The sequence below is a fragment of the Boeremia exigua genome (genome assembly GCF_020726555.1).
Source record: "Boeremia exigua strain MPI-SDFR-AT-0100 chromosome Unknown C7974scaffold_6, whole genome shotgun sequence".
Taxonomy (NCBI): Eukaryota; Fungi; Ascomycota; class Dothideomycetes; order Pleosporales; family Didymellaceae; genus Boeremia; species Boeremia exigua.
Genome location: NW_025763523.1, coordinates 78,534 through 101,807, shown reverse-complemented (window position 1 = coordinate 101,807; position 23,274 = coordinate 78,534). Strand labels below are relative to the sequence as shown.

General features: G+C 47.1%; 6 protein-coding genes across 6 annotated transcripts; 4 read left to right on the top strand and 2 right to left on the bottom strand.

The window, feature by feature from the left end:
* Positions 1–2,434: 2,434 nt before the first annotated feature.
* C7974DRAFT_375868 (uncharacterized protein) lies at positions 2,435–2,905 on the bottom strand (the record flags this gene model as incomplete). Its single annotated transcript, XM_046140240.1, has 2 exons — positions 2,435–2,537; positions 2,586–2,905. The coding sequence occupies 2 exons, from the start codon at positions 2,903–2,905 to the stop codon at positions 2,435–2,437; spliced, it is 423 nt and encodes a 140-aa protein (XP_045996740.1).
* Positions 2,906–4,017: 1,112 nt separating this feature from the next.
* Positions 4,018–4,831, top strand: C7974DRAFT_375867 (uncharacterized protein; the record flags this gene model as incomplete). Its single annotated transcript, XM_046140239.1, has 2 exons — positions 4,018–4,241; positions 4,471–4,831. 2 exons carry the CDS (start codon positions 4,018–4,020, stop codon positions 4,829–4,831), a joined length of 585 nt encoding a protein of 194 aa, XP_045996739.1.
* A 1,287-nt stretch (positions 4,832–6,118) lies between these two features.
* On the top strand, positions 6,119–7,197 carry C7974DRAFT_412803 (Alpha/Beta hydrolase protein; the record flags this gene model as incomplete). Its single annotated transcript, XM_046143678.1, has 5 exons — positions 6,119–6,145; positions 6,213–6,245; positions 6,298–6,635; positions 6,688–6,904; positions 6,952–7,197. The coding sequence occupies 5 exons, from the start codon at positions 6,119–6,121 to the stop codon at positions 7,195–7,197; spliced, it is 861 nt and encodes a 286-aa protein (XP_045996738.1).
* Positions 7,198–10,436: 3,239 nt separating this feature from the next.
* On the bottom strand, positions 10,437–13,318 carry C7974DRAFT_393562 (uncharacterized protein). The gene is made up of 6 exons (XM_046141787.1): positions 12,978–13,318; positions 12,731–12,919; positions 12,629–12,683; positions 11,398–12,579; positions 11,058–11,344; positions 10,437–11,007 (listed from the first exon to the last, which is right to left on the bottom strand). Exons 2-6 carry the CDS (start codon positions 12,831–12,833, stop codon positions 10,703–10,705), a joined length of 1,932 nt encoding a protein of 643 aa, XP_045996737.1. The 5' UTR covers positions 12,834–12,919; positions 12,978–13,318; the 3' UTR covers positions 10,437–10,702.
* A 2,744-nt stretch (positions 13,319–16,062) lies between these two features.
* On the top strand, positions 16,063–17,603 carry C7974DRAFT_358526 (uncharacterized protein). The gene has a single exon (XM_046139643.1). It carries the CDS (start codon positions 16,154–16,156, stop codon positions 17,498–17,500), a length of 1,347 nt encoding a protein of 448 aa, XP_045996736.1. The 5' UTR covers positions 16,063–16,153; the 3' UTR covers positions 17,501–17,603.
* Positions 17,604–18,429: 826 nt separating this feature from the next.
* On the top strand, positions 18,430–18,914 carry C7974DRAFT_453466 (uncharacterized protein; the record flags this gene model as incomplete). The annotated part of the gene is made up of 1 exon (XM_046145868.1): positions 18,430–18,914. Exon 1 carries the CDS (start codon positions 18,567–18,569, stop codon positions 18,912–18,914), a length of 348 nt encoding a protein of 115 aa, XP_045996735.1. The 5' UTR covers positions 18,430–18,566.
* Between the last annotated feature and the right edge of the window lie 4,360 nt (positions 18,915–23,274).

The following is a 23,274-nucleotide window of genomic DNA, read 5'->3' as shown; positions in this document are numbered from 1 at the left end:
AAATCCTCCACATCAGCCCATGATGCTTTTATTGAACATATTTGAGGCCTATCTATTAATTTGTGTAGACAGCTCGTTTGATAGCTTGTAATTAATCGTACTCACTGATAGTAGTTCTTGTCACCTTGAATGTTAGCTAGAAAGGTGAGTTTCTACTAGAAACGGCTGCTAGGTGTCGAGTACTAAGTTGAAATGCTTTACAACAGCAACCTCCTGCATTGTATCCTAGCACTTTCGCTCTCTCTGCGCGGTCAAACTCAGCATCCGCGACAAGCCGAGTTGTGCGACTTCCCTTGCTGCAGTCAGCAAATCCCGTGTCTTGGCTACAGCTGTGCCGTAATCCTTCAGGATTCGGGCCTGATTCCTTCGTAGATAAGACCAAAGAAAAATGCGGGGTGACTGTGACTTCATACACTAGAGGGACTTCTGATGTGTGCCGTGTCCTAGCTCAGCGTACTTGGCTATTCTCAAGCATTCCTCTTCACTTCAGGCTGGCTTATCGTTGAGCACAGCTCTTCCTGCCAAGATAAGGCCACCTGAGTAAGTGCTCGTTCTCTAAAATGCATTAGTCCTGCAATACCTGTGAAAACTTGCACACTTGGCAGCTTGTTGGAGAATGAGTTTAGATTAGATCTGAACGCTATGACCGGTATATTGCTCTACAGATACTTAATTCGGGATAGAAGTCTACAACATCATCACGTTTGAGAATTCTAGGCCTATGGGACATCTTAATGCAGATTACAACAGCCATTGTAGAATTGGCATCGATGCGGTGGGCCCAGTAGGAGTCTTGCAGCAAGTTTCTGGTTTATTCTAGTGGAAAAGTCACTGTACATAATCAACAATCCGAAGCGGCAATCTATGGCTCGATTAGGACCATTTCCCTATTCTAGAAGTACATCTGCGTTGCTACAAATACACCTGCCTCTTCTGGTAAGTATGGCCTGCAGATACACAGAGCATGTGCGTAGTGTAAGTTGCAGTAGTGAAGATCCTAAGGTCGCTTGCGCAGAAAATATCCCAATTACGTAGTAGATCCTGTTCCGAGCTCAGCATATAAACCCGACTACGCGCGCCATCTCTTAGGTCTGTACATCACGTTTCACCCTCAACACCCGGTACCCTATTCTCCATTCTACTCTACCCCGCCTATTCAGTTCCCTCACAATGAGATTCACTTCGCTTTTCGCTTCAGCGTTCGCTATTATGGCCACCACCGTCCTTGCCGCCCCACCTCAGGATGTCGATGCTACCATGCAGTTGGACTGGGACCCTATTGCCAAGCGGGCTTGCTGCTCTGCGTCTCTGTGTAACAGGGGATGTCTACCTGTAAGTGCGACTTATGGCTTATGGATACGAGAATCTAGCTAACGGTTTGAGCAGGGATGGAAGTGCTGCTAGGCGGACAAGGAGGATAGCAGTGGATTGCAATGCTGATTGATGGGTCATAAGGGGCTTCAGACAATGACTATAACGTCAGCATAACCACGCTCGTTGAAGCAGGAATGTGCATCAAAGGCTTAGAAGTTGTCTACCTGTGTTCGCGTTCGGCGGCGAATTCTATGCACATCCATTGCAGATCTATTCTAAATCACCGTTGCGACATGATGTCGGAAGTAGTAGTTATTTACTTCTTTACTCATTAGCAATTTATGTGACTATAATTATAAGTTCCACTTACTATATTTCTCTATACCCAGTATAGGGCGTAGTTAGTTACTAAGTATACTGCACTATATGTACTTCTATGTAGGATTGTAGACACTTAATCCTAAGCTATGTAAAACAATGCTTTGTATATGATCCAGGTAGTTGTACACATCTTTCATATCATGCCACGCGTCATTGTATGCTGCGCTCAAGCTAAGACGTCCTTCCCAGCTTCCAAGAAACAGGCCTAGACCTGGACCCAGCTCCTCACCTGTGACCCATGGATTACTGACCTTGAATGGGCCATGGTCCGGCTCGATAGCCTTATCAAGCACTTCCATTCTGCTGATGGTGACGGAAGGCTGAAGATTAGGAGAGGGAACAGACGTGATTTGCTCCACTGCATGGTCAATCCGAGGCGTCCCCATTGCCCAGAAAGACGGGGAAAGTGCCAAGGCATCTTTGTCATTGCGTATGGCCACGTAGTAGTGCTTCACCTGCTCTACGATGTCTCTGAATAGGTCTTGATTTTGGCTTGCTTGGTGTGCTGTATGGGCATGCTTTTGTTTCCCCATCGATGGCACGGTGATGTTAATTGTAAGGCTTTCTCCAGAGACCGAGTGATACACCGCAGCGGCATGCTTCGACGTCGCGTACTCTCCACGCCACTTCGGTCTCTCATTCACCATGCCGTAGCTGATGTATCGTGCTTGGCGTGGCTCAGCTCCACGAAGGCCCAGGTCACGCAGAAAACTGACGATAGCTGCATGGTAGAGGTGTTTCACTGTGGCCTGTAGAGACTTTGCGGCTCCGAGTAAGTCGACAGTCTCGGAATGAGAGAGCTGGATTGCAACACGTTGATGCTTGCCGGACACAGTTGCATGCTTGATGGATGGCATCACAAGGAAGTCTGTGTTTGATCTGAGACTTACGTTCTTCTCGAGGATAGCCCCATTTCTTCATTGAAGTGTATCTCGGAAGCAATGGTCGGAATTTCACATCGTAGCCTCAACCATGCATCGCGAAATGCCGAGTCGACTCTGGTACAGATCTCGTCGAGCGAAGAGAGGGGTGGGACGGGGATAGAGACCGGAACGAAACCGGTAATAGCGAAGAACATGCGGCCGCTGGCTTCGAAGGATTTGGCGAGGCAGGCATAAAATTGTTCTGCTTCATCAATCTCCCGCTGCCATCGATTGGGCGAGACCTGTCTCCAGGCGTAGTCAACAGACTGTCCTGTTATGCTATACATGCTATTAGGGCTGTTCAGACGGGTTCCGCGCTTCTACAGACTCGGTTTGAAGTTAAGACGAGTATACACTCTTATAAAAGCAGACTGATCCAGTATCATACTTTCCCAACTCTTCACCAGTATCGGTGGTTCCTCGCAAGCATCGCCTATTCGGGCCAAGAAGATAGACTACATCAAGTCAATAAAGCAAACTTAGCACGCACCTGATCGCTAATCACCCTCAAGAGATCGGCTAGGGCCTGGAGATGCGGGATCGGGCCCGTGAAGCCGAAAGCGTATTTATAGTTTCTAAGTGAATACAGCCCGGCTCCGCAGCCCGGCTCCGCAGCTTGGCTCCACAGCTCTCTTCCTTCCTCTTCCATCAGCGGAGACAAGGGTGAATTCGGTTACAGCAAACGAAGGCCAGTGCTACGCCGATATTACATGCAGGTAGAGAGGAAGGAGCCACTCCGAAAATGTGGAGCCCACTAGCGAGGTCATGTCCTACGAGAAAGATCGTGTTCTCGGCAGATGGGCAGCTAACTTTTTGGCATCCAACGACAGCGCACGGTGAGTATAGGAAACGGGAACAGAAACGTATTGTGGCGCTCTTGACGATTTGTGTCCATACCTCGAAGAGCTATCTTCTTTGCTACAAATGGCTTCTCTAATACTAAAAGGGAAGGAATCTAGCCGCCTGAAATCCCATATTCGGCATGACTTGTGGAGATAAGAGAGCATACATCTTGCTATCTGGTAAAAGAAGATTGTGTGCTGCTTCTAGCAGCGCTTCTTGTGGCTACCAATGGAGTGTCGAACTATCATTACGGGAGTTTGTAAGGACAAGCTGCGTCTTGAACTTTTGACTGATTACCTATCCTTACTCCGGCCAGGAAACAGGTTGGATACAACACAAGATCTGAGATTAACAAAGTTGCAGATCTGAATTTATACGTCCGGGTCTTTCTTCTCGGCCGCTTCCCGACCTTCTATGAAAACGTGTTATTTCACACTTTTCAGGTACGTCTGTTGGTTTTAAACATTCGTTCAATCGGGCTGTGTGTTTGATTTTTCAATGGTTGTCAGGGCTTTCCAGAGCGTAGGCGCTTATCACGCGAACAGATCAGTAAATAATGACAGATCATCGCCACACTCCGCCGAAAGCCAGCGGCAACCCTAGAGTATTGACTCAGTATGCTGCCAATGATAATTTGTTAGAGTCCGCAGGCACGGACTGCTGTAGTGTGCGATTAAAACAAGATGCGAGGTTGGAGGCGTTGTCAGGCCAAATTGGCCGCAGGATGATACCACCGGGACTGCTACGGGGCATGATGATTTCAGGGCGGGCTCCTGTAAGGTAAAGTCAGAAGTGTCGAGGGAGAAGGCTGGACCTTGCTTAGTGCGGATTGCCACATCGTTGGTACTGCATCTTTCCTAATCGAGCGACCAAATGCGAAAACAGCTTTACCTAGAGCACTCAGTCACTGCACTTGTCAGATCACTCACACAGCACAGTTACGAGTTGAAATAACTTAGGACTCGCGATTCTCTTTACTGGTTTGACACTGAGATATTATTCTCTACAGGAGCCGACTATATATGGGTATCATCGTTGTCGCTGGAGGATCTGGTCCCGTCGGACAGACTATTGTCGATGGACTATTGGCGCATACACAGCACAAGATATTTGTGTTCTCCCGAACCGTAATTACAAACAATAGTGCCTCCAAAGCAAGCATTTCCTACCTAGAGGCTGACTATGACGATGTCCGAGCAACGAGCGATACGTTAGAAGCTTCTGGTGTAGACACAGTCATATGCGCAATTGGTGTCGCAACTCCAGCTACCAACCAGGCACAGCTGAACCTTATCAAAGCTGCCGCGCTTTCTCAATCGACGCGAAGATTTGTGATTAGCAGTTTTGACATGCTACAACTACAGGAGTAGGGCTCTCGATTAAATCTCAGACAGGTGACTCACGCATTCAACCAGTCACATCGATATTAGCCCGCTTGCGCGATATACCTTCGAAGCGGTCGATCTGCTTGAGCAGAGCAATCTTGAATATACTCGTGTCGTAAACGGATGGTTTCTAGACTACTACGGTATGCCTCACTAGAAATAACACTTACATCCTTGGGTGAATGTCTTGAACATGGAACACCGGTGGGCAGCTGTGCCAGGCGATGGTTCTACGAAGGCAAACTTCGTGACCACACAAGACATGGCCAAATTTGTGGCACATATGATGGACCTGGAAACATGGTCGAAAGTGAGCACGATCGTCGGAGACTGCCTCACAATGCAGGAACTGGTTGCAATGGCTGAGGAATTGCGCGGTGAGTGTCCAATTACGCCTGTACCCTATGATTAATCAACGACTATTCTAACGCATCTAGGCTGTCAATTTAATGTGGCATATGACAGTCTTGACAAGCTGAAAGCGGGCAAGATTTCCTTTGCTTCGCAAGTTTCCGAAAATCGATTTTGAGGTCGACGAAGAGTCTTTCTACGCAATACTACACTACCAGGCTGGTCTTGGTAAATATCAAGTGCCAATCACAGATACGCTGAACGAGAGGTTATCCGGGTTGACGATTGTCCACGCAAGAGATGTAATGAGCGTCTGGCAAGGACGGTTGAACGTTTGAACCTCGCCAGTTGGTATCGAGTTGGTCACGCATGACTATGACGGAGGTCCAGAACTTGTCTCGCTCTTCTAATGGTTGGACTTCTTCCTGAGGTCTTCGGTTCAGGGCACGAAGGTCAGAGTCCCTGTTGAGTAGCGCGTGGGGAACGGGACGAGGCATGTCTGCCACGCCATCGAAAGATCGCCGAGATGGGCAGGCTTCTGAAGGATCAAATGAAGTTTCATAGAACAAGGGAATCTGTTTCAACTCAACGTAGGTAATCATAGAAGATTATATTAGATTAGTTGTCAAGGACTTACTACGCAGTAAATTTTAGATGATTATGTTAGATAACGGCACTAAAGTAATCTCTTTCATATTTAACTATTTGTCCCGGAAGCGCTCGGAGTCACGTTTAGTTTTCGCAATATCTGATTAATAATCTTTACTCCTATATGAATCTAACAGTGTAAGTGTCAAGACATACGTTATTCTATCTGAAGTTGTTCTGGCACATTGACTCTAACGCAAAGACTGGAATATCTTGATCGTAATATGTGGCTCCCCCGTACGGCATTCCTTGTGGCAAGCCTATGGTTTCAGCATGGATGGGCGAGTGACCCACTGGTTGGTAGCCTGTCTTGGTTTCTGGGGATCAACTCGATTCCTGCAGCTCGTGTGACTTACACGATCAATAGGGTCAATGCCACCGCAATTATAATGTCTCTACGGTATGATCAAAGTTCTGTTTAGGGATAGCGATTGTCAAACTGACAACTGCAGACCGATATCCGCAGCACTTCCTATTCGAATTTGATCAGAGGTGTGACGATCCCTTCTGGGAGAACCTACCGTTATGTCTTCTCTCCGCCGTTCGACTCAACCAAACCATACATCCTGTTCTTGCACGGGTTTCCAGAGACGTCGCACGAGTGGAAAGCTCAGATTACCTACTTCACCGAGCAAGGCTTCGGTGTTGTTGTCCCCGACCTCCTCGGCTACGGGGGAACCGACAAGCCAGAGAGCTTGACAGCATATAGCTTCACGAGCATGGCCGGCGAACTTAATGAGCTGCTCGAGTGCGAGGGCGTGGAAAAATTCATTGCGGTTGCCCATGATTTGTGAGTGAATCTTCCAAGACAGGTGAGATCCTGGGGCTGACAGGGTATGCAGCGGAGCGCCGGTGCTTTCCCGACTCCTGACTCACCAATCTTCTCGAGTAACAGCAGCCGCATTTCTGGGCGGTGGTTATCTTCCACTCCAGGCTCGCTTAGATGCAGCATCGATAACTGCTTTTAATAATGACGCCAAGGATCGATATGGTTACGAAATATATGGCTATTGGTTTACGAATAATGAAGATAGCATGACTGAGCTTGTTGAAGAAAATGTAGGCAATGCACAAGATTCTGACCGCCTTACACTGACAAGAACTAGTTGGACTCTTTCCTAAGCCTTGCTTTTACACGAAATCAGACGGTCTGGAGGGAGAATTTTGCGCCGCTGGGTGCTGTACGCCAGTGGCTGACCGAAAACCGGACCGCAACAGATGTTTACGTCAGCCAAGTCTACTATGAGCAATGGAAGACTATAATCATGTCCAACGGAGGCATGGAAGCGCCATTACGGTGGTATAAGGCGACAATGGCAGGCATCAGCAATCCAACGGAGGACGGTACGTAGAACGCAATCAAAGGGCCCCAGAAAGATGGTTTCCTGACGCGAGAGACCAGATCTGAAGCTATCAGGCGTCGTTACGCAACCGGTTCTCCTAGTTGTTGCGGAGAGAGATCCAATCTCCATGCCGCATCTCCAGCTAAACGACTCGTTACCATTCACTAGAAATGTTCGTGTACGTTCAGTCGATGCGGGTCACTTCTTGCAAGTCGAGGAACCATCTATAATCAACAAACATCTTGAAACGTTTATCAATGACGTTTCGAGCGCTTCTCCCGATTCGCCCTCCATTGCTATCAATTATCAGAATAATTGAAGGGGCACTAGACGCGCAAGACGATAGGGGTAATGTACTATAAAAATGAATATTCTGTCGCCGGTTCAAATAGGTAATAGCAGTGTGCTTTGAGTCGTGACTGCGGGAACAGAGGGTCTGGCCTGCTGGTGTCCAATCAAGTCATCTGGGCTATCGAACTTGGCACCATAGGAGTTGTTTAGTATGGCTTGACTCTGAGATGTGATGGGGTTGAAGACGTAAATGCCAGGAACTTACTTGATTGTTGTGTTGCCAGGTCTAGGGATTGTACCGTCTCCAGCTACCGCCCAGTAAACCTTCCCCTTGTGTTATCGACCTCTAAAGCACAGCGCCCCAATACCCTGTGCATATTCCTCCATGTCCTTCTCTCGCCGTAATGAAATCGTGCACTTAGCAATTTGGTAAATCAGCGTTCGCTCTGCACAGGAATCTACTTGTTCCCTGCTCGAAGTCGACAGCCGAAGTTGCCGCCTGGCCGTGCGGTGGCGGAGGCACCGTTCACTATCCACTTGCTGTGGTCAAGTTACCTGTCACAACCAATGCTGAAGATACCAAGATCTCCATGGACGAGCAGATATCTCAAATTGGAGACGGGTTCCGCGGCTAACGTGGAACGCCCACATGGAAAATCTGTTGCAAATGCAACTACTGTCGACCGCCAGGCTTTCTACAAGGAAGTTTATTAAATTCACCGACGCTATGAATAAGCTGCTCACATCGGAATGCGCGTTGATACTGGGGGATCGTCGTCGGTTTGACCACTACTGACCAGGTCTGTCTTGACTGTGTGCCTGGCTCGCTCATCCAAGCAAGGCAACAGACGAGAGGGTTTCGAAGTGATGAGTTGAATGTTCTTGGATTTCGACTGTCCCGTAATTTGGGTCGATTACAGATGTCTTAATCTCAAAGGCGACGAACTGTAATCTGTAAATACAACAATCGCACCCTGTAATCGCAGCGGGTTCTTTGCCGCTGTGGGTTCATTGCCGCTGTGGGTTCATCACCGCTGCGTGTTCGATTCGCCGGCGGCCCGAGCGGGTCTTCTGCGCGGAGTTCCTAGACGGCCAAACCGTCCAAACAAGGATTGGCGGAAAAAGAAGAGTGGTCCTATAATGTTTGAATCCACTACGGCACAAGCGTCAGCCAGTTGAATACACAGTGCACCGACATGGAGGTCTGCGTGTAGATCAAAACTCGACATCGGGCTCGAACAAACCGCAGCGAGGGTGATCGTTCACAACACCAATCATGCATCCATTCGACTGCGCCCGAAATAGGGTGCAAGCGACGAGCACATGAGCGCGATCGACAGTGCCGCGAATGGCACCCCGCAAGTCTAGAACTGATTGTAGAGGCCCTCACAATGAACGAACTCAACTGATAGTTACGGTGCGTCTTTACTAAGAACTAAACCAACAAATTGTTCCAGTGAGATAGAACTCAGGCGAGTGGGTCTGAAGGTCAGTGAGCGCAAACTCGACCGATCGACATCTGGTTCTTCCAGGCATGGTTGGACAGTCAAAAATGGCGAAGACAGTAGTCCCAAAGGTAATTAGAGATGGATGGTCGTACATTGCTTGAAGCATAGTAGCGATCATTTGACGTTGACTATCGACGCAGCGGTGAACGTGTACTCTACAGTGAAATAGATGTTTTAAATTTATGGCACATCGAAGCTCTCTTCAGATGCTGTTAAAGCGGGGACCTCGAACATTGACGACAGCAGCATGACTGACATGCGGTGTGTGATCCAAGCTCCGTTGCAAACGCCTGTTGGACACGTGAATATATGAACGATGCACAGACATGGAGTAATGCCAGAAAGTACCGTGGTAGGTGGTTCTATCAAAAGACAATCTTGGCATAATGCGAACAGTCGACGAGATCAAGAGGGCAGTTTGTTTCCAGCGAGTGCAATAGGTGCATTGATTACCGTAACTGGCGGCTTTCGTGTAGCCCGAGTTGATAGCATGCATCAAGGAGGCTGTTACTGAGCCCAATTCAATGCAAGAACGACAGACGAAACCCATGTGGACAGCAGTAGAAAGTGCCAGTCACACAACAATCTATCAGTGGCAAGGCTTGTGTGTGCGAAAGCGATCGACTGAGCAAAGGTTCACATGGACGCTGGTTGAAGGCTCGAAAGCACTCGGAGCAATGGGTTCCGCTTCAAAGAATCGTTGAACTCAAAGTTATCGACACGTGTACCTTCCGGCTGACCCTCACGAACGCTAGCAACGGGCACCGCGAGGAAGTCACATAGGCCGAAATCGACCGGCCTAACCAAGCGTTGCCCGTGTAGCACTTCTTGGCACGGAATTCGAGGAATCCGGTGTCCGGTGTTCGGCATGCAATCACACATCAGTGCGGCTCTACATGAGCAAATCTGCCTCAATAACGGTACACCTGTTACATGGTACAAGTGCGCTCGCGTCGAAAATTCGAATTTCCTGTTCGTGAATTGCGCTGTCTTGATGTGCTTTCCCCGTGAAAGACGCTGACTTCCAGACAGATGTCATCTGTCACACCAACAAACCAAAATCATCATCTTTGCGTCTCAGACGACTAGTAAGTTCAAGGGAGTTCTCGTTCATTACCTTTGTTCTTTGGAAGCATTCCCTGCGTATCGCTTGAGGCCTGCATAGTATTTCGCAGCTTCCGATGCCTAGACCGCCGCCATACAGTGCCTGGAGCTGACGTCTTTGTCTGTTTTAGTGCAGACAGGATCGACGAGATACACCGTCGTCTGATCTGCGTCGAGCAAGCTCTTGAAGCTCTCGTCGTCCGTTTGAGCCGCCCCAACTGGACAGCGATGAGTCAGGAGATGTGGTCCGAGCGAGACCGAATTGCAAACGTAAAGGCATGGCTGGAAGGACAATCAGCTGATCAGCACACAGCACTGGAGGGACTTTTTACAACACGATCGTAGCTAATTTGCATACGTTATTGGTGGTGTCCACCACAAATACACTGATTGCATTGAAGACTATCATGTAGGCCCACGTCCTCGCGATTTCCCTCCAAGTTGCGACGTGAGAATCTCGTGAAAGTAGCTGATATATCGTCCGCCACATTGGCCACACATCTCTGTTTGTGCGCAGAGTACACTGTCCCGTATGCATATACCATGATAAGACCACTGATCTACAGAAGCTGCTTGTTGTTCGGTTCCACTAACAAGAACAATCTTGTTGCCTAATTAACATAGTTCTTGTACTTGCGGACAAAATCGTGCAAGTCTTTCACAGAGTCCGAGGGATAGGGCTGCAAGTAACGGCAGCTTTGGTCTCCTGACTGCACGATTTTCAAGAGCGTCCTTGTTAGCCACCAGTACGCTGCAGCATGCCGCTCAAACCCTGTGTGCGTATCGAATCCCTCTACGCTAGTTTCGTGCACGGCGTCCCACAGGCTTTTCCATCGATCTAACGTAGAGAGCAGAGCCTCAGCAGTTGGTGGAGCTAGATAGTGCATTCTGAATGTCATGACATTAGACTGTAGCGCTGCAGACGTTTAGCAGTAGTCACGTCACCTTTAACGAAGGACCACATACCGCATATGAGTATCAGCATGTTCGCTGCTGTGACATGCTCTACTGTCTGGGCTGGAGACTCCAATAACGGAACGGAGAGAAGAGTAGACATGAGTCTAGGAAATGTGGGATCTGGGTGCCCTAGAAGACACGGTGAGACTGCATGCTCGAACTCCACGGCCGTTTCAGCCCTGAATAGATCTTCTCTACATGGGAGACCTCCTGTCATCTCAGATATGGCCACGTGCGGGGAGCCGTTGAAGAACATTGCCAAAGTGCTGTCAGCTATGAATGTCCAGACAGCCACTCTGCGGGATCTGTCAGCGAAGGTTGACAAAGAGAACACACTAGGCCTCACTACCTTAACTGTACCTCATCTAAGATAAAGAGCTGCCAATTAGGTTTGTACTCCCCAGTAATACTATGTTGGCGCCTGTACGAAAACAATCCTGAAGCCCTCACAGCAGCAACGAGGCAAGGGATTCTCTGTAGTCTTAGCCGTCGTCGTACTGTTGGGTCATTACTGTTGTTTAGGACCACCAACAACAACAATCCGGCCTGGAGAAGCTCAATCTCATTCGTGGCAGGTGCTCCGCAAGAGCGCTGCAGCATGTGTTTAGAAACCACTCTGTCGAACACATACGATTCTGCAACATTGAAGAACTGTCGTATCTCAATAGAAATGTCCGACGGATTAGAGGACATTGACCCAAAAAGCACAACTGTGAGTAGAAGGGGCAACGAGACTGTTTGACTGTCAAACGTTGGCTTGTGGAGGACAGGGAACTGATCGTGGAAATAGTGGAAAAACTCCCAAATAAACTGCCTTACGTTGGCCTTATCAAACACAAATCGTGCGAGCTGTACATCAAAACGAGCTTCTGCGATGCTGCCATGTTCGAGCATCGAATCCTGGTGGGCAGACAGCTGGCAGATAAGCTCATTGATTCGACCCTCCAAGGCGAACGCTTCTTCTAGATCAGACAGGGAACAGTCTTTGATGACGGGCATGCTTCCGTCTCTCCCCTCTTCTTCTCCGGGCATCAGAGGTGGGAAGCCAAGGAACACAGTGGGGAAGTCGTCAGAATCACGAGATGGCGGACTTTGTACACTGTAGTGGTCATTCGTGCGGAACTGTGAGTTCCAGGATTCAGCACTGTGTTCCACAGTGATGACGTTGGTGGCTTCAGCGGCAATGGCTGCGGATGGGCGGTAGCCTAAGGGGCTCGTGAAATTCAGAAGAAAATCAATGGAGTGGCGTCCGTAATCTCCACCAGTGCTACCCTGAGTGTTGCTGGCGTTTCTGTAGCTAGAATGATTGACTCCAATCCGGGAGGTAGCAGACGAGGAAGGAAGGCCTAGCCGTTCGTACGTGCACTCTATGCCAACGGACCGACAGCGCATGCAGGGCACCATGGTATCGCATGACAGCTTCCGCTGTGAGCATATGTCGCAAGACATCCGCTTCCTGCCACCCTTCAGTATAGGCAGGACTACCTCCTTGCTCGCAGAACACTTTTGGACGTGTCGTTGAGCAAGATCTCTGCTTGCTTGTCAGAACTCCTCTAATATCTAACTTGAGGGCTAAGCACCGTCGTGAGAACTGCGCACGGCATAGGGGGCATGCCAATTCTTGTCTACCATGATCTGAGCACCGTAAGCTGTGGACCTCCAATCTTGCACAAAGCTCTTACGTGTCGCTTCATGCCGGCGTAGGTGGCTATTGGTCGAATACACTTTGTTGCAGATTGCGCAGCAATGCCTGCTAGAAGCAGCCGTGGAGAGCGGGAGAGACATTCCAGCGATGTCAGCGGTAATGACCCCACGGTGCTTGTGGGTTCAAGTGCGAGGCCATCGCACTCAAACACCCGAGTCGCAATCGTCTAGCGTCTGATTAGCCTCATAGGACAAAGATGAAGAAATTTTAGAAGTTAGGCTAACGCAAACTTAAGCTTCTTCTGCTAGTAACCTAGTGTATGCACTTGTCACAATGAGATGTGCTCTCGGCTTCCTTGAAGACCGATTAATCTGCATTCTTCTCATCATAGGATGCCACCAGATGTCCTGCCAGGGGGCTTGGCCCACCTTGGTCGAGCAAAGGACAGCCTGCGAAGCCTTCATAGATGAATACGATCTTCCCGAATATTTTTGCTTTCATAGACATTCAATGGCTGCACCACTTTCTATAGAAACAGACTCTTAACCGCCAACAATCATCAAGTTCTATGAGACATCGCTACGTCATGGAAATTCATTGCCTTCTTACCACATGGGTTCAGTGCCGCGTGGCTTCAACATCGTGTGGGTCTAAACCCGAGATGACGCCACCCGACGGTTGTGATGCACGGATCGGTCCGAATGTAAGTTCGCGTCAGTGCGGAACAGTGTTTGTCGGTCGCGGGGTGAGGAGGTAGGCCCACAAGTCCCAAGCACTAGCCCTAACCATAAAACCATGAAACCATAAAACCCTCGGCGCGATTGTACTATGTAGAGACCAGTCGTACACAGCTGTGCATCAGGCAACAGCTCTTTGTTTTCGGAAGAGCTACTCTCCCCACATAGCCAATCGGACCGAAGCTGCGTCACAGGCGTGATCCCAACGGAACTCAGCCCGCGGCCCTATGGATTCATGTGCGACGGTGACATCGCAGACAATGAAACTCCCCATTTGGGACTGCTTTAGGCAAGTCTCGCTGTACAACTGTTGGTGGTGAAGCCTGCTTAGTCCAGCACCACCTGCACCGGCACGAAGAGTAACGTGAGTGTCTAGTGGGATGAAGATAATTTTGCGGCTCACAATGACTAGACTCCTGCAGACAAGAACTGATCTATTTACTACACACTACGCAGTTCTCGAGGCCGTGAGTCGCGCTCAGTCTCACTAGTAGCAGGCCGAGCGGGGTTGTCCTACCCATTCTGAGGCTCGGCAGGAAGCGGACATCCAGCAATGGCTTCTCACAGCGCAAGCCCGTGATACCCACAAGCCATGTCTGCGCTATCGCTTTGATGGTGTAGGATGTACTTGTAAGCTGCTGGACCTTGCCTCATCGCATGCTCTCTTTCACGACGAGGGCAACGTGCGCCTCACTCAAGGAGAGACTAGCATCGTTGGCGTCCGCGTCGGGCGGGTGGGCGCCTGTGTCTAAATTGTTTGCCTCCTATGATCTCCTTCTGAGCTTTGGAGATCCTTCGGGCTATCGTCAATCTACAGCGATTGCCGCTGAAGCTACTAAGATCAACACAGCAGACGACTATGTCGACTCCCAGATCCCACTTTACTACCCCAAGAGGATCCTTGAACCTGAGAGATCAACCCTGTTCCACGCAGATGATTGCTTTTCCGCCTCCCTCTTCCACCCATCTCTGATGCCCGGTGGTTGAGAGATAGAGCAGGCTTTCTGTATGCGAGGTTGCCTTGCACGGATTCTAGAAAGGACGTTCGCTGTAAAGGTTCGCGGATAAGAGATAGTCTCTCATCTGTTTGTTCAGCCAACCCTAGTGCAGAAACGCAAGAGTGATATGCACACGAACTTCCAAGGTCCGCTCGCGGACGTTGTCTTCGCAGCAGCAAACATACGACACTTTGATTGTGGGTAACTTCACCTTTTCTACGTTCAAGGTCTCATTACTCATCCAAATCATCTCTGACGCTAGAGCAGCATTGCTGCCATTACTGCTCGCTGTTGGTATGTTCGGATCAATGTCATGTAAGCCATCCAAGAATTCGGATGCGGTGCGGTGGATTCTTGGTGCAGTCAAGGCGTAACTCTTATCTGATCTTCGAACAGATGTTGCAGTGTTCTCCGAAAGCAGGCGGCAACTACGATGAGGTCGAACTTCCTTGTTGGTCTGGGTGCTTCGAACCCACATCAGCGACTCGTTGACACTACAGCAGATTCGACCTCAGAGGACATCATCTCTCGTTGCTGCTGTTTGAACTTCAGGATCGTTGGAGCAAACGAGAATATCTCATAACTACCAAGAAAACAACTAAATGGCGCCTCGAGGGAGGCGTTAGAGCCCGATTTGCCTTAGGCATTAACTTTAACTGTCAGAAGCTGCATGGTAGCAGCATGGGCCTTTGAAACCAACAGCACTGTAGTAGCAGCAGTCCTCTATATGTGGCAATCTTCGAGACCATCCGAGATTCCCCATGTGAACGAACATGCTGATCCTCATCTGCGGTGCGTGGGTCCCTACACTAGGTTAATAACCGCAACCGAAGACCTCTATGGATAAAATCCATCAATACATCCTCCAGAACAGATTTCTTAGTCTCGGCACCTGCTGAGGTCGTGCTACATGCCCTGGACCATCAGCAAGAGTCGTGAATTACTGTGAATGAAAGTAATGAAGATGAACTACCGCCGCATAACAGATCTGAAAGGCATGCTAGAGGATACTAGTTTTGGCGAGGACAAGCTCCAAATTGGACAGTCTGGGAATTAAAGTTGTCGTTGCATACAGCGCCCCATGTCAAAATACACAAAAAACCTCCATGACGTTGTTCAGAGATGCAAATCCCATATCCTATAGGTAAGAGATGCTTCCGTGTCACCCTATCAAGCCACAGCATCTGCACAACCACAGCCTAGAGAAACAGATTCAGACTCGGAGTGGGGAAGCTGTTTGCGAAGTACCCAGTCCAGGCAGTTTGCCATCCACGGTGACACACAACATCGTGTTCACAGGGAGCACTTGAACAGGATCCAGCACCCACAGCTGCAGTTGCGCGAAACGTATAGGTGCGCCGACCGTTGTGAACAGCACTCGAAGTTACTGGTCTTGAAACAGCTCCACGCCAAGCACGACCTACTTATGTAAGTCCCACCGGACTTTTGATGGACCTAGCAGTTCATGACGGTATGGATCCACATAAATTATGCCCCAAAATCCGCGGTCTATTTGGAAAAAAATGCTCCTTTTGGTCCCTGATCGAGCACAGATACCTGATGCCTAGAGTATCGGCACTACGATCAGATCGCCTTGCGCGCAGAGAAATTTAGGACTTCTCTATAAAAGCACCAGGTCACTCAAATCAAACACCATCACAGCAAATTCTCGACCTCGCACGTTTCATACCAATAATTCAGCTGAACATTCTTACACGAATCACCATGGTCCCTCAAAGCAACGACAGCTTCACTGTTCGACAGTCCGGAGTGTATCGCAATCTGCCAACCTATCCTGCCACTGCAGGTCTAACGGCAATCGTTCCTGGTGCCACTGGGATCTCAGGATGGAACACCATTCGTAGCTTGCTCGATTCTCCAGTCGGATGGACGAAAATCTACGCGATGTCCCGAAGCCCTCCAAGCAAAGGTCTTACTGACTTGCTGTCAACTGAGCAACAATCACGCCTACAGCACCTTCCCGTCGACTTCTCGAGCGACTCTAAGGATATAGCGAAATCACTGAGTTCAGTTCGAGAGCCCAATCTATACGTGTTTTTCTACGCCTACATGCAGCCAAAGACCAAAGACAATGAGGCTGTGTGGTCGAATGTTGAGAAGCTGGAGGCACTGAACACTAAATTGCTGTCTTCGTTTCTGGAAGCCCTCGAAATCGCAGATGTTACACCGAAGAGAATACTCCTACAGACTGGAGGGAAGAACTACGGGATTCAACTTGGTCGAGGACCCCAGCCCTGCGTCGAGTCCGACCCTCAGCCACGACAACTCAGCCCCAACTTCTACTACCCACAAGAAGACAGTCTCTTGGAATACTGCAAGCGACACCCACAGACGTCCTGGAATGTGATCCGTCCCTTTGGAGTGATAGGTTCAGCCGTTAAGGCACAGATGAGCGGATTGTATCTCTTCTGTGTCTACTCCGCGGTCCAGGCACACAAAAAAGAGCCCTTGTACTTCCCTGGAGACTGGAAAACGTGGCAAGGCCCGACCCCGATGTCGACAGCCCGCTTAACTGGCTATCTGAGCGAATGGGCTGCGTTGCGCGATGAGTGCAAGAACCAGGCCTACAATTCGATTGACTCCAACTCAATGACATACGAGCGATTCCTAGCCGAGCTAGCGCGTTGGTACGGTAACGAGAAAGGTGCGGTTGGTCCTCCGGAAGATCTGTCGAAGTTCTCAAACGCTGAGCTCAAGGGAGGGAAAGATTGTCCTCTTGGGTACGGCCCACCCCTAGTCACTGGCTCCAGCTTCAAGATGCTGGATTGGGCGAAAGAAGAGTGCAACAAAAATGCCTGGGAAGAGATCATGGAATCTTCCGGAGGTGCCATCACGAACAACCCCTTTGAAGAAGATGTTGTTAAGGAAAACTTTCAGCTCCTCGACATCTACTTCTCAATCTCACTCACCGTCAGCATGAACAAGGCCCGGCTGCAGGGCTGGACAGGCTTTGTCGACACGCTCGAAGCTGCCTTTGAATCGGTCCAGGAGATGGTCAGTATGGGCCTCCTGCCTCCTGTCACGGCAAATGCTGCTCGTCCGCTAGTTTGACCATGAGTGGACGGCTTCTGTCGCGCATTTGGGCTCAATGCGCTGGATTCTGGCTGTCTAAGCTGTGTGTGTTCTGGTTCTGCTGCGTTTTGTATGTTTCTGCTACTTTTGCTCTGCTTCTGTCACGTTTGCTCTGGGTGCGTCTCGTTTAATCTGGCCCTTTCTTGTTTGTTCTTGTTCTTTTCAAAGTGTTATAATTTTGATTTTATAATTTTATTAATAAAGCACAAAAAACAGGGGTAGATAGCAAAAAATCTCACAAAATAGGCTAAAGCCCTCTACCTATAGCACAAACATTATTATATACTTATTATAGCAAAGTATATTTTAAGAATACTAACACTTATGTATTATAAATTATATATAGTTCTAAGAGCTTTAGGGACGCAATATATTGCATAAGCTATATTATATATATAACTATAAAGAATTAATTTAATAATTATAAGTGCAGCTATCTATAACTATAGGTTTAGTATATTAGGTAGCCCTATAGGAGTTTAAAAATTTTTAAGTCTCTAAACTATATTTAAACTATAATACTATAGAAGACCTATAACTCTAAGTAGTTTCTATAGTAGGAGTAGACTATAAACTAGTTATATTCTATACTATTTATAATAAGAGCTACTACTATTTATAGCTATAGTCCTATCTTAATTATTCTTATTATCTCTATTAGACTTATTATACTTATTACCCTATGATTTTATGATTTTATTGATAAAGCACGAAAAACAGGGGTATATCGCGAAAAATCTTACAAAACAGGCTAAAGCCCTCTGCCTGTGGCACAAACGTCGTTACGTACTTGTTGCAGCAAAGTATATTCTGAGGATGCATTGTGAATCACGTGCGGTTCCAAGAGCTTCAGGGACGCGACGTATTGCGCGAGCCATATTGTGCGTATGACTGCGAAGAATTGACTTAATAATCGCGAGTGCAGCTGTCTACAACCATGGGTTTGATATATTGGGTGGCCCTGTGGGAGTTTGAAAATTTTCGAGTCCCTGAACCATATTCAAACCGCAATACCATGGAAGACCTGTGACTCCGAGCAGTTCCCATGGTAGGAGCAGACCATGAACCAGTCGTGTTCCATGCCGTTCACAATAAGAGCACTGTTCGCAGCTGCAGTCCCATCTCAATCATCCCCATCATCCCCATCATCCCCATCATCCCCATCATCCCCATCATCCCCATCATCCCCATCATCCCCATCATCCCCATCGGACTCATCATACTCATTACCCTCCAAGTGGTCGAATATTCAACCCAGAACAACGCACAAATGTCGCTCATGGCCGACTCCAACGGCATGTACACCATCACCCTTGCTGCACCAGCAACACACATCGATCCAGTGCCAGTGCTGTTCACATACCAACTTCGCAGCCTCATGCCTTTAATCTAGGTGGTATTAGACACACCAGGACACATCAACGAGCCGTCGCTACGCGCAATATGCGGCATTGACCACCTTTCTCAAGCCACCAAACATTCCCATGGAATAGTCACCTTGACCTTAAACGAGTTGCTAGGCCTAGTCTGGTTTGGTTGGGAGGTGGTATGGGCTTGCACACCTGCTCTCACTACACAGGAGAGAGTGAGTGTAAACTGGCAAATTCGAATTATTCGCGACAGGATTACCACAGGCGGGGCAGTCAGGCCTAAGTATGATCGGCTGGTGAACAAGGCATGCGTGGAGTGGCTCAGGTTGCTGCTCGTATGAGAGGTGGAGGGAAAGGCGTGTATATTGAGCTTGAAAGGCAGCGCTCGGTTGCGACGATTTTCGATGTCTAAGGTTGCCAGGCATGAGGTTCTAGGCGTTTGGTGGACCTGCAGTGTGATGGACTTGGTTGGTAGATAACTGTAATGTGTCAATGTGAACGTGTTTAAAGCTGCCAAATAGCTGCCTGAGTGGTGCTTGATTGTTGTGGTGTTGGTATTGTTACTGTCGCTCTGCAATATCAGTCGCTCGGCGATATTGGTTGCTCAGCAATATTAGCTGCCGCTAGTGTACTTGGCAAAATTCGTCTCAAAATCTAGGGGGGGGGGGGGGGGGGGGTTCACGAAATCGGAACACAAAATTCGACCTGGGGTGGATTAGGCCCCGGGCCGGCTTATTACCCTATAAGTAGTTAAATATTTAACCTAAAATAATATATAAATATTACTTAGTTATAGCTAACTCTAATAGTGTATATACTATTACCCTTACTATACTAGTAATATATATTAATCTAGTGCTTGTACTATTTATATACTAACTTTATAGCCTTATAGCTTTAATCTAGGTAGTACTAGATAAGAATATATTAATAAGCTATTACTATATATAATAACGTGAGTGCATAGCGAGTAGACTAGCTAGGCGAGTGGACCGCCCTAACAAGCTATTAGGCCCTCTAACCTTTAAACCTCAATAGATTAGCTACATAACCTTAAATCGCTCTTAAAAGAAGATAGGATTAAGCTTGCACTCTAAGCAATCAAGAAACCCCAAGAACTAAGCGTGCAACGTGCTGCTGTTGTCTACTAGGTGTCAAAAACAACCCTCCTTTAGCGACGCGCTAGGAGGCAGTCAACACGCAATACCTAGCCTAAATTATTAGCCCTTAATAAGATAGAAGAGAAGGCGCTTGTGCAGTATATAAGAAGGCTTAATAAGTAAGGACTTGCCCTAACGCTCTATTGCGTTAAAGATATAGCTAATTAATTGCGCGCTGCACGCAATATAGAGCCTATTGGCCCCTAATAGGCTTTAAACTTTGTTAAACGCGAGCCTAGACTCTAATCACGATTAACTCGACAGAGGGATCGCCAGAGAGTTCTCTGCAGCAACCTAGGGGTTATTAGGCCCTAGTTTGACCTAGTATAGAATGTTAAGGCTAAGTATAGCATCTAGGACAAAGATACCTATAACTTTAACAAGACTGGCTTTACTATAAGCGTTAGAAATTGCGTTAGAGTAGTTACTGCATCTAAGAGACGTACTCAACCTATTAGGGTCTAGCAGGGAGACCGTGAGTAGGTAACTTTAATTGCTGCAGTTAACGCGATGGGCTAGGCAATTACGCCCTACCTTATCTTCAAAGCAAAGAACCACGACGCGTCCTGGTACCCTGATTTAAAGCCCTAATAGCGCATTAGGGTTAGTAATAACAGCTAGACTACTAACAATATTAGAGTAGCCTAGTTAAGGCACTTTGTTAAGCAGATTTAGGGCTAGAGGGTAGGTAGCCACGTGCTGCTAATAATCAACGGCTATAAGAGCTACAAGTTGCTTACTTTCTAAAATCTTTGTATAGAGAGCAAGATTATTACCCTATATATGCCTCTATACTTATCTTATATCCTATAGCTACTTAATATAGGTTGTTTTGCCCCCCTAAAGTAGGCGTACAGCAAAGAGATTAGAGTCTTAGCGCTAGACTATATTAGCTAGATTAATAAAAAAGCCTTTATTGCGACCCTTAGGAAGGTGTTTAATAAGGCATTTTTAAAGGCAATTATTATATTAAGCTTTAAAGCAACTAGCTTAGTGCCTAATAATCTATTAGTAGTGCTATTAAAGCTTAATATAAAGCGTTGCATGCTAACACCACCTCTTATAAGGGAGCCCTAATAGAACCCTAAGACACCTACTAACGCTAATAAGATAGAGGCTTAATTAATATTGCTTCGCGATTGTATTTAGAGGCACTAAGGATTGTTACCTTCTCCTATAGTTAAGATAATAGATTAGCTATAAAAAGGCACTGCAATAATACTGCATTTATAGACATTACTAGCCGCCTAAGTGCTATAGCTTGAAGCGTTAAACAGGGCTGCTTCTAAGCGCAAATTGCGCAAAAGAAAGTAGATTTAGAAGGGTAGAGACCTCTTAAAGGAACAGGCAGAGGATTTAATAGCCTAACGCAACGTTAAGGCGCAGCTTAAGGGGGAAACTCTTAAGGGTAGAGCTTAAATAGGTGCAGGCAAGCAGCACAAAAGGCACTGCAGGCGCTATAGTAAGGCAGGGCACAACTTGCGCACGTGTGAGAAAGATGCAGTAGAAGTTAATAATTAATATTTGCTACTATTAGCTATAGTAAAGCCTTATAGTGTTGCGCAATTGCTTGCAGAGTGCCTAATAGCTTGTTAGGGCGGTCTACTCGCCTAGCTAGTCCACTCGCTATGCACTCACGTTATATAATATTAACTACCTTTCTTAAGCTACTAAATATTTCTATAGAATAGTTACCTTAACTCTAAAAAAGTTACTAGGCCTAGTCTAGTTTAGTTAGAAGGTAGTATAGGCTTATATACCTATTCTTACTATATAGAAGAGAGTAAGTATAAACTAGTAAATTTAAATTATTTATAATAGGATTACTATAGGTAGAGTAGTTAGGCCTAAGTATAATTAGCTAGTAAATAAGGTATATATAGAGTAGCTTAGGTTACTACTTATATAAGAGGTAAAGGGAAAGGTATCTACTTTATATATATTAAGCTTAAAAGGCAGCACTTAGTTATAATAATTTTTAATGTCTAAGGTTGCTAGGTATAAGGTTCTAGGTGTTTAGTAGACCTATAGTATAATAGACTTAGTTAGTAGATAACTATAATATATTAATATAAATATATTTAATACTACTAAATAGCTACCTAAGTAGTGCTTAATTATTATAGTATTAGTATTATTACTATTGCTCTATAATATTAGTTACTCTATAATATTAGTTACTTAGTAATATTAGTTACTTAGTAATATTAGCTGCTGCTAGTATACTTAGCAAAATTTGTCTTAAAATCTAGGGGGGGGAGAGAAGGGTTTACAAAATTAGAACACAAAATTTAACCTAGGGTAGATTAGGCCCTAGGCCTTAAAGTGTTATGATAGAGAATAGATAGTGCGGCTTTAAAGTGATAAAGAGCTTAGACCGTTCTTTACCGTGCAAATGCCGGATTCGAATGAATTTACTGGAATCACGTTCTTCGTACACGTTGACAGCATCAAGAAAACCTCGGCATTCCTAATAGCTTAGATCCAGTTTGTAACAACAGCGACTAGTCGCCATCGCTCTCTATTGGCCACGCATTCTCGCTGCTTTTCTCCTTGCCATAAGGGTCTAACATTGAGGACGAAGTCGTGAATCGGGCTCACGCTGTGAGCTAAAACTTTCTCTCCTTGCGGGCGTTGCGTCACCACCGTCCTTCTTTTCCGCTGTGGCAAATGAGGCGTGTATGTCCTTGCTGGATGGGAAGTACACGGGGATCGACGCGTACAGTCATGACGAGGTTTTTCGAGACTGACCTACTACTGTCGGCCCTCGACATTCCAAATCAACGATGTGGCCCATAGGAGTGTGCACTCTCTATCGCCAGCCAATTTCAACAGAAGCAGCCCTCAGCTCAACGCATCCTTGTCGCTAGCGATCAAAAGAAGGTAGACATTCCAGCCTCAATCTCCTCACCTAACCTCGTCAGGGCCTAGACAAGACCATTCGAAACTTTCCGTTGTCGAGTACAACATAGTCAGTAGCGCTGTGTGTATAGAGATCAACACTCAAAAGGCATACTGAGCGCTTTCTTGGTTTTGATCAAACCTCAGAGCAGTCTCTCGATGGTCAGTCGTTTCGTCAATGTACCCCTCACTTGGTTGTCGACAACAAGAGAGCGTTGTACGATCTTCGATTCTTCTATCGTGTCAGGTCGGGTCAACTTTGCCAAAGTCTCCAATATTTCTAAGATTAGAGACTGATCCAGGTGGTCAAGGTGGTTCAAAT